The sequence below is a fragment of the Doryrhamphus excisus genome, linkage group LG11 (genome assembly GCF_037039965.1).
Source record: "Doryrhamphus excisus strain RoL-2023G ecotype Guam linkage group LG11, RoL_Dexc_Guam_v1.1, whole genome shotgun sequence".
Lineage (NCBI taxonomy): Eukaryota > Metazoa > Chordata > Actinopteri > Syngnathiformes > Syngnathidae > Doryrhamphus > Doryrhamphus excisus.
In genome coordinates this window covers 17,228,528-17,237,871 of record NC_136367.1, presented here as the reverse complement: position 1 = coordinate 17,237,871, position 9,344 = coordinate 17,228,528, and the positions used below count along the sequence as shown (strand labels likewise).

Genomic DNA, 9,344 nt, shown 5'->3' with positions numbered 1-9,344 from the left:
CGTATGTATGCATATCGCTAATATTGGATATTGTGTATTACAATATTTTTATAGAAGATTATTTTGAATTGAAGACAGATTATCTCATTGGATTATAATTACTTCAAATGTCGAAATGTAGATTTTGAAAAATGTTATATGAGGTGCTTGGTCAAAATGTGTTCATAACTAAAAAAATGAAAATAAGTAAATAAGTCCGTACTTATTTGTTTTTACTAGTTTGTGCAGCAGAAAGAGTGTTTCCAAAATGTGCCTAAGTGGATTGGACTCAATAAATAACTCAAAATAACGACATTAAAATCACAATTATTAAAATATTATTTATATGTCATTGTTCCATGATATGAATTCTTATTTTTATATGAAAACAAAACAAAAGAAGGAGCCAAGAAGGTGTCACAAGCCTCTCATTTTCTCTCTCTCCTCCGTGATGGAGAATGGAATGGGGTGGGGGGGCGTGGGGAGGGCGGGGGGTACTTGGTCACAGAAGGATAACGAAGCTCACAAAGAAAAGAAGAGGGCTCAGTGGGAGGGGGGTCGAAGGTCCGGATCGGTCCTCCTTGGTCGGGACATGAACATGACGTTTCTCCACGGCGCCTGCAGCGTCCTCCGCCTCCTGCTCAGCGTCTCGGTGGGCTTCGGACTGCTGCTGATGGAGGTGTCGGCGTCCCAGCAGGGCATCCCTCTGTCGGTGTGAGTGCAAAATATTATATTCTGTATGCATCTGCTGCTGGGTCTTTCTAATATTTGGAATAATAATAATAATAATAATAATATTTGTGGAGGAACAAAGATGTTCCATGTGTTGTTTCTCTTCATTTCCTGTATTGATAGAACGTTACAAAATAATAAGAATGCATGTTTTTTTCCTTTGGAAACATTTATTAAAACATTTTTTTCTTATTTTGCTGCTTAATTAAACGTCACGTAATGGAGAAATATTTTTTTTATTAAAAAAAAATATAAAGAATTGTTTGATTTGCTTCAGAATTTCGTTTGAAATGTTTAAATTTTATATTATAGTGTAATTTTTTGGTGAATTTGTAAAGATTTAAAGCAAAAACACGTGATTGTATCAGTCTAAAAAATACAAAACACATTTTTTGTAACTTAATAATACACAAAAATAAAAAATAAATGTATATATAATTGTTTGATTATTATGATTTTGATTATTATGTTTTAAGATACCCCTAAAAATGAAAACGTCAATATTATTGTAGTCCAAAAACAGGTATTTTTTCCATAATTGGTGTTCTATATATACTGAATAATTCTTTTCACTGCTTTATCAGAGGTAAAAAAGTTGAGAGTTTAAGCACAGCCTTGCTCATCATAATTACAGTTAAATGTGAGGCCTGGTTGAAGGTCCAGGACTGCTGGATCATTCTTGTTAAATCTTTTATTTGCTTTTCATTTTTTTTCTTACAGTGTAAAACTCTGGGCGTCAGCATTTGGTGGAGAGATCAAATCCATTTCTGCCAAATATTCTGGATCTCAGCTGCTGCAAAAGGTATTCAGTGTCTGATGGAAAAGAAATGCGTTCTGTGTGTGTTCCATCCACGGCCCATTAACCACAACCCCCGATTCCAATTCCTTCCTCTCCACATCCTGGGACTCATGGTCACCGCAGCCGAGAATGAGACACGAAGTAAACTGAACAACAATTATGAGTATGAGGAAGGTTGATAGGATGGATGAAATTCATTTATTTGCAAGCCCCAATGCGGTAAATATACGTGTGACCACTTGGTGGCAGAAGTGAGCATCAGGTGACGTGATGGGCACTACATATTTTTATATCGATTATTGTACAGTAAATACAGGTCCACTATTATGTTAAGAAATAATTTTGTGATTTTTGCCTTTCATTTCATGCAAAATGTGTGTCTAATAAAACATTTTTACGTAATACGTCATTTACTGTAATAAACGCCGAATTAGATTCTAAGACTACAAGTCCCAAAATGCAGGTTTCTTTTGACCTGGCTTGGCCCCGCCCCTCCTCGTGAAGCAGTAATGAATGACACTCATTAGCTTTGACGTAGTTCGCTTCAATCATCATTAAGAGGTAATATGACACTAAAATATTGTCTTGCATGTAATTTTAAAATTTACGATTATACTTGGAAGTGTTTTGTGAATTGTCTTCGTCAAAAAAATGGTAATTCACGCTGAATAGGTGGATTGTAGTTTTTAGCTAATGTTAGCTTGCTGAGTTAACATATTGCTACTAGCTAGCCATGCAAGGACTTGTTTTTAATCGATGTTATTAAAATGTATTTTGAATAATTCTTCCAACTACAATGTAGTAGTTGCCACTGTTGCATTTATTTTTACACGCAGAAAAAGTAAGAATCTGCTTAAACTTCCTATAAAAAATGTGCTTATTTGTTGTCTGCTATCACGATTTACCATCACTGGTCACAAATTAGCTGAAAACAAATGGGAAGACCCATTTTGTTTTTGTGGTGCTTCTTTTATTGAGTGACATTCTCTTTATTTCTATATCTTAAAGGGGACCTACTATGAGTACTATGAGTACTACTATTGAGTTGTGGACTCCTACAAAGCAGCACCACACTAACCGGCACAGAAAGCTTTGTAGATCTTCCAGAATCTGTACCTATGGAAACATGGGGTGCAGGCCTACAGCTTTTGTCTTCTCAGTTAGAAAAACTCAGTGAAAGCAAGTTTTTTTCTGGGAAATTACAGTTTTTGAGTCTTTGAGATTTGGCTAGTCCAGGTCTCCTTACCGCTACCACAACAGAATCTTTATTTTATTAAGTAATCTTGCGCTTTTAACCCACTTTCCTTGTTCTAGGAGCTGTGGGCTATCACAGCGCCGCGTCCCGGCACTAACTCCAGCACGGAGACCACCTCCACCCCGGCCAAAGGCGGCAGCAGGATTAATTCCAGATTCTCACCTGCATGTCCCGGAGCATGGGAGGAAGGCGCAACCACAAGAGTGAACCCACGCAGATATGGGGAGAGCATACAGACAGCGTTCAGAAAGCGACTCCAGGCTCAAAACCAGGGCCCGCCGTGCCCAGAGGTGAGCTGCCATTCATCGTTTCATTGCAAACAAATGTGCATTTTTTTTTGTAAAGTTTAATGAACATATAGTGATATGCCCTGCAGATTTGTAGCCATTTTTAGTGCGTATGTAAGCACTTTGGCTGTGCTCCTGCTCATGGAGGTGTGTCGGGAGCCAGTCAGCACAAAGCAGCAAGCTGTGAGGGAACTGGAAGGGTCGTTAGGCCCTGGTCATTAAGACTGATCATTAGATGCTAAGATTTCAGCTAAAGGGGAAACGCAGTGGGGAAGCCTCCCCCGGCTCCCGTTGCTCACTTATGAACTTGTCTTTATTTTGATCAATAATCTTGATCTGTACTGATTGTTGATGGATGGTGCTTAATCTCATCTTGATGATGCGGGGAGGCGGGACCGGGAAGGCGAAGGAGGGTGTTGAAGGGACACTGGGTGCTGAGGCGAGGAGGACAGGCGTGAAATGAACTGTTCTGCTCCACTGCGAGCCCGCACTTCTCCTTTCAGTAGGTAATTTGTCGCCTCATGTACTAGTGTGTGTGTTTTTGTGTGCGTCCCGTCCACGTCCGCATAATCTGCAGTGTGTATGAACGGTCTACAAGCAGCTGCGGCTGTGTTTATCTTTGGATAACATTATTGGAGGTGTGTGTGATGTGGCGGCTCAGTGGGCAGTCCGTGCTCCTGTCAGGTGAGGTGTTATGTAATGTTATATTCCTCTGAGCTGTGGGGAGAGCGTTCCGTATCACCGGAGGTCCAGTGCATCCGCTGGAATCAGCGTTACGTGAGGTGTACTTCATTACCCGGAATCGTTCAAGCTTGACACGTTATTATCTTTCTCCTCTGCTCGGACTCATTTCAATTACACTCTTACCATGCGTAGCCTTTTGGACGCAGCCCCGCCCATCCCCGGGCCCCCCCAGCTTGGCAGTCACCATCCAATCAGACAGAAGGAAGCGGCGTGTGAAGGCAGTGACTGCGACCAGATAAAGACTATCAATCATTTTGGTGTCGGAGAGCGTGCCTTCTCAAGCGTCTCATCTGACTGCGGATGCCTGCATTTTGTCAACATTCAGGGGCTTATAATCCTTGTACAGGAATTCCCCACAGATGTCAGATGTTGCGGATAAAGTGATAATTAAGCTTTCTTCTTTCTTACTGAGCTCAGAGTGGCCATGAAAATGATTGCGCTTGTGCTGCTTGCATGTTTCCAGAAATACAAACCACCAGGAAAAACGGTCAGAGTAGAAGAAATCGATGGCGTGAAACTGGTGAAAAACCTGGCTGTGAAGATGGAGGAAATGTTCCGCAAAAAAGCAGAAGCCACCAGGGTATGTTGACTTTTTTGCTGTCATGTGTACGCGTCAAATCATGAAAGAAATCACTGATTCAAGAAATAACTGATTAAATAGTGAAGTAGTTATGTTTACTTTATGTGATGTTTTCATTGTAAACCTGTATTCCTAAAAAAAACCCCACAACATCAAAATGTTATAATTTATAATTAATAATTTTTTTAAAGCATAACTCCATCCCAAACATTCCACTTTCCACTTCATTTATATTCTGTTTTTTTTTCATGCTACCACTTTGGACCCAGTGGCCTCGTGCAGTGATGTGGCTAAGTTATGGCGAAAAGAGCTATAGTCTCCCATCATGCTTAGAGCTTCAGGAAGTAGTGAATTGGACAGGTGAAGTGGAAGCTAATGTCACATTTTGAAGTGTTTTGATCAGTCAGTTTGATCAACGGCGACAGCCTCTTTTTGGACCGCAGCAGATGTTGAAGCATCTCACATTTCATCATCGTAGCTAATGAGAAGAGAGAGGGATTGGAAGCTTTAAAGTGCATCTTTCTTTATGTTTTGGTGATTATGTTCTACATTCTAGTTGAAACTGGGTTAAAAAAAAACAAATATATCAATTAGAAGGACCGGGGCTGCACAGCGCCGAGTGGTTAGCACGCAGGCCTTACAGTTAGGACACCTGAGTTCGATTACACCCTCGGCCGTCTCTGTGTGGAGTTTGCATGTTCTCCCTGTGCATGCATGGGTTTTCTCCAGGTACTCCAGCCTCTTCCCACATTCCAAAAACATGCTAGGTTAATTGGCGACTCCAAATTGTCCATAGGTATGAATGTGAGTGTGAATGGTTGTTTGTCTATATGTGGATAAGTGGTAGAAAATGAATGAATGAATTAATGAATGAATGAATGAAAAGGACCCAGTAGAAACAAAACACAAATCAGTGTGGTCTCACAGCCGTGCAGCAACTGCAAATATGGATCGATGTGTCTAAATAACTGCAGTACATGACGTTATTAGCTGTTATTAACATTATGTGTTGCTTTCAACATTGGAGAAATTTTCCATTCCATTTCCGTTCTAACACGAAAGCAACAACACTTACACGAGTGTGTACAATCAAATACCTCTTCTCAATTAGATATCCCTTCACTGCAGTGGAGCGAATAAACCATGTGAGGAAACGTGTTCTTATCACTTATATTGCTCTAAATATTCCATGAATGATTCGGAAATGGAAAAAGTAGATGGATGTTTCGTGTTATCAGAGGCCTTAGCAGCAGCAGCCTGTCTACGACCTCTGCAAAGGGGCTGTTAGGACATGATAAGGTTTATCTCAGCCTGCCTGTGCTACACTTCCTGCTGTACATTTACACTCTCTGCTGTGGGATGTTTCAACAAAAGAGAAGAGAAGGGAGTGATTTTTTTTGTACATTGAAATTAATACAAGCAACATTTATGGCTTCTATGGAAAAAGGGATTGATTGTAAACAAAAGAAAAAGGTAATGGGAATAGTAAAAATATGTTTCTTAATGGATTTGTTGGCTTTCATTAATTGCTGACATGGGGAATTTTCCAATGAGGTCAATTGAATGCGTGCGGCAGAACCTCAATGGTGTTAATAAAGCAGTTATTTTGACTTGTGTGACAGATGTTAATTACCTGCTCGCCGTCATTTGCCCAAAAACACACAGCCAAGCACATTTGTAGAGCGGAGTTATTAGAGAGGTGACTGCTGCTTCGGCGCGCTGCGTGAAATCCTACACCAGCCTCCCGCCATCAATCACTGCACAGCACTTCTCCACCGCTGCCTGCAGGCCGCTTTTTACACTCAAGGGATAAACAGTTTGGCCGACAGGTACCCATATATTACCGGACACCCGGGTGGCAAAGGGAAGAGCACACAGCAGCTTCAGACAAAGCTTATTTAACACATTGAAAACACATGGTTTGAATATGAAGACATTTATTTCTTCATTTTCTACATTTTATGGAGCCTATCCCAGCTGTCTTTGTGAGTCAATTGTGATTGATACAGCCAATCACAGGGCACATAGACAAACAACCTATGGACAATTTGGAGTTGCCAATTAACCTAGCATGTTTTTGGAATGGGCGGCATGGCAAGTGGTTAGTGTGCAGACCTCACAGCTAGGAGACCAGGGTTCAATTCCACCCTCTGCCTTCTCTGTGTGGAGTTTGCATGTTCTCCACGTGCATGCGTGGGTTTTCTCCGGGTACTCCGGTTTCCTCCCACATTCCCACACAAAGATGGCCGAGGGTGGAATCGAACTCAGGTCTCCTAGCAGTGTGGCCTGTGCGCTAACCACACATCCAAATATGAAGACATAATACTGTATATCATTATCAGTATGTGAATGTTGAGAGGCACTGCTGTGGTTTTGCTCAGAAATATTTTATATAATAATCCATCCCTTGAGTCACCATGAGCGACCAAACATAGACATGATTGTTTACATTCTAAATATATTGGTGCTTTTTAAGGCTAATTGTCAGCAAGCTATTAGATGCTTCTTATTTTAGTCATATTTTAGACAGTTCAGTATGTGATCCTATTAGTTTATAGCATGCCTTCAAGCCCAATGCTTCCTGTTAACGTGTTCCTTTGAAGCATCAGTCATCAGTGAAATGGTCACTGCTAAGAACAGAACACATCTGCCACTTCTTCTCTGCACTTGCTTCTTCCATTGTTTTCTTCAACTTTCCTGTCTTGGAAAAGAAAATAAACTTACACTATCACTGGGATGCTGTGAACATCCAGCAGCAACACAACCTTTTGGCATGACTTCTATTTGGGTTAAAAAATATACTCAACCAAGATGAAGCATTTGTTGATTCTGCTATGAGAGATGTTACCCCGATGACGTCACTTCTAGAAATGAGCTTGGATGGATTATTATCCCCATTCCCAGGTGGTATTTTCTTGAACATGTCTTTCTGCTCCACACAGCGGCTGGTAGAGGCAGCGGAGGAGGCGCATCATCAGCACGAAGATAACCCAGACCTGCAGGTAAGGCTGGTCCCATGCAAAACAACAACAAAAGAGCGTATCAGTAAAACATGATGCATTATCATGGAGTGACCAAGAAGAATCATTCGGCCATGAGCGGGATTAGCGTAATGGACGTGTCCTTCACATGGGTGTCAGCAGCGATACATATTGCGTCCTCGCTGAAGGCTGCAGCTCCATGATGTTCATTGTCACCACTCATCAGTGACACGAGGCAAGGAAGGCAATATTTCACACGTATAGAAGATCCATACCATTAACGCTGTCTGTGTACCGGTTTTGCCAGTAAGATTTGACACTTTGATTTTCTTCTTGACTTTCTTAACAGGATTTAAACATCTTCTTGCGTTAGGGACACCGGAGTGGCTCCCATTGCGCATTTTCAAGCTGCATTGAGCTTCCTTAGTCCGCAGAGGGAATGCAGTATTTTTGTCGTTTATTAGACCCCCCCCCCCTCTTTCTTTCCCTCTCTCCCGCCCTCCCTATCTTATTCACTTGCTCTGTCCAAAGGACAAAGATAAATGAAAGTCTTTTTCACAGAGCATTGTTTCACGTACATGACTCCAGATTGGAAATCCACTCGAGCAACAAAAGCCTGAAATAACCGCAGTACTTTAAAGTTAATAGAAGCGTTTACAACATTTAAATGTGTTTCAGTTGCCTTGTTACTTCCTGCCCGTGTGTTGTTCACACCGCTGTCACGCTCACGCGTCCCTGTGGGATTCAGGATAGGACATGGCGTTGAATTTTCCCCTCATGCCTATGAATGATCTTCAAATGGTCCGCCACAGGCAACGTTGAGCCTGCTGTGGTGTAGTGGTTAGCGTTCTGGACTTTGGAGCGGATGCCTCAGGTTAGAATCTCAGCTAGTAAGCTTCACTGGTATAATTTGGTAGAATATAATTTGGCAAAAAGCATTATGCGGATCAAAAAAATCCGCTATGGTGACTCCGCATTGAGGAAAAAGCTGCAAGAAAACAAACATGTGAATGACAATGTCATTTGGTAGTGGTGCAAAATATGATACAGTGCAGTTCTTTCTCTTTTGCAAATTAAAAGAACAATAATACAATTATAAAAGCACGCCCTTCCAAATAATGTCAATTAACTAACATCTCCTGTGTTGAGTTTCTATTGGTTTCTGTTATTTTCTGGCTTTCAACATGTTTTAAAACATTGAAATTGTGGAAATATTCAGTTTACACTTGTAAAGGTACAGAGCATCCGAATGGATGATGATGATACTTGATTGTAAAGGCCATAAAAAGAATAATAAGGACAATAGGATATCAAACTGTGTTAATGATGTGATGTCATGACATTGGTCCTTATGGCATCATTTAGACAGCCCCGCCTTCTGTGACACCGCACATTTTTCACGGCCCATTTCACTGACTGCAATGAGATAAGAAAGGTCCTTCTTATCTGTGGCTTTTTGCATTGACCCCGAGAGGATCCGCCATCTCAAGGGAGGACATATCAGGGATGATGTCTCCTATCTTTTTTTTTTCTTTTGGTGCTGCATCAGCAGGTTTATTAACATTACTTTTGCTTCCAACTTTGTTATGGAAAATGAATTACTTGGGCCGTTAAACAGAATCACAGGGATTTTGACGCGGAAGAAATTGATCTGTTGTTCAGAGTTTTACTGTATGACAAAAGAGAGATTTGTTGACTAAGGGAAAACACACTTTTTATTTGCATAAAGCTCTCTGACACCGACTGTGATTCTCAGTGTTAGATAACTTCTATTTTTGTTAAAATGTCCTAATCTAATACAGGCCTATATGTGCATCATAAGTGTGCAATAATTCTACATCTGTTTGAATGGCAAGGATCCATGAATGAACCTTGCCTGGAGCTTGGTTATGCAGCAGGCCTTACGTAGCAGGCTGTGCCGCAGAGTGACACTCCGCAGTCAGGCCTCCAGCCGGCTGTAGTGGTGGAAGAGTCAGCACGGCATCTT

General features: G+C 41.2%; 1 protein-coding gene across 2 annotated transcripts in view; it reads left to right on the top strand.

Moving 5' to 3' along the window:
* Nucleotides 1-505: 505 nt before the first annotated feature.
* cacna2d3 (calcium channel, voltage dependent, alpha2/delta subunit 3) overlaps nucleotides 506-9,344 on the top strand; it is a 29,045-nt gene continuing 20,206 nt past the window's right edge. For both annotated transcript variants that reach the window (XM_058088484.2, XM_058088477.2), the window contains exons 1-5: nucleotides 506-693; nucleotides 1,432-1,513; nucleotides 2,825-3,055; nucleotides 4,260-4,376; nucleotides 7,319-7,378. In XM_058088484.2, coding sequence (XP_057944467.2) covers nucleotides 572-693; nucleotides 1,432-1,513; nucleotides 2,825-3,055; nucleotides 4,260-4,376; nucleotides 7,319-7,378 — 612 coding nt within the window. In that variant the 5' untranslated portion in view covers nucleotides 506-571. The remainder of the gene's footprint in view (nucleotides 694-1,431; nucleotides 1,514-2,824; nucleotides 3,056-4,259; nucleotides 4,377-7,318; nucleotides 7,379-9,344) is intronic.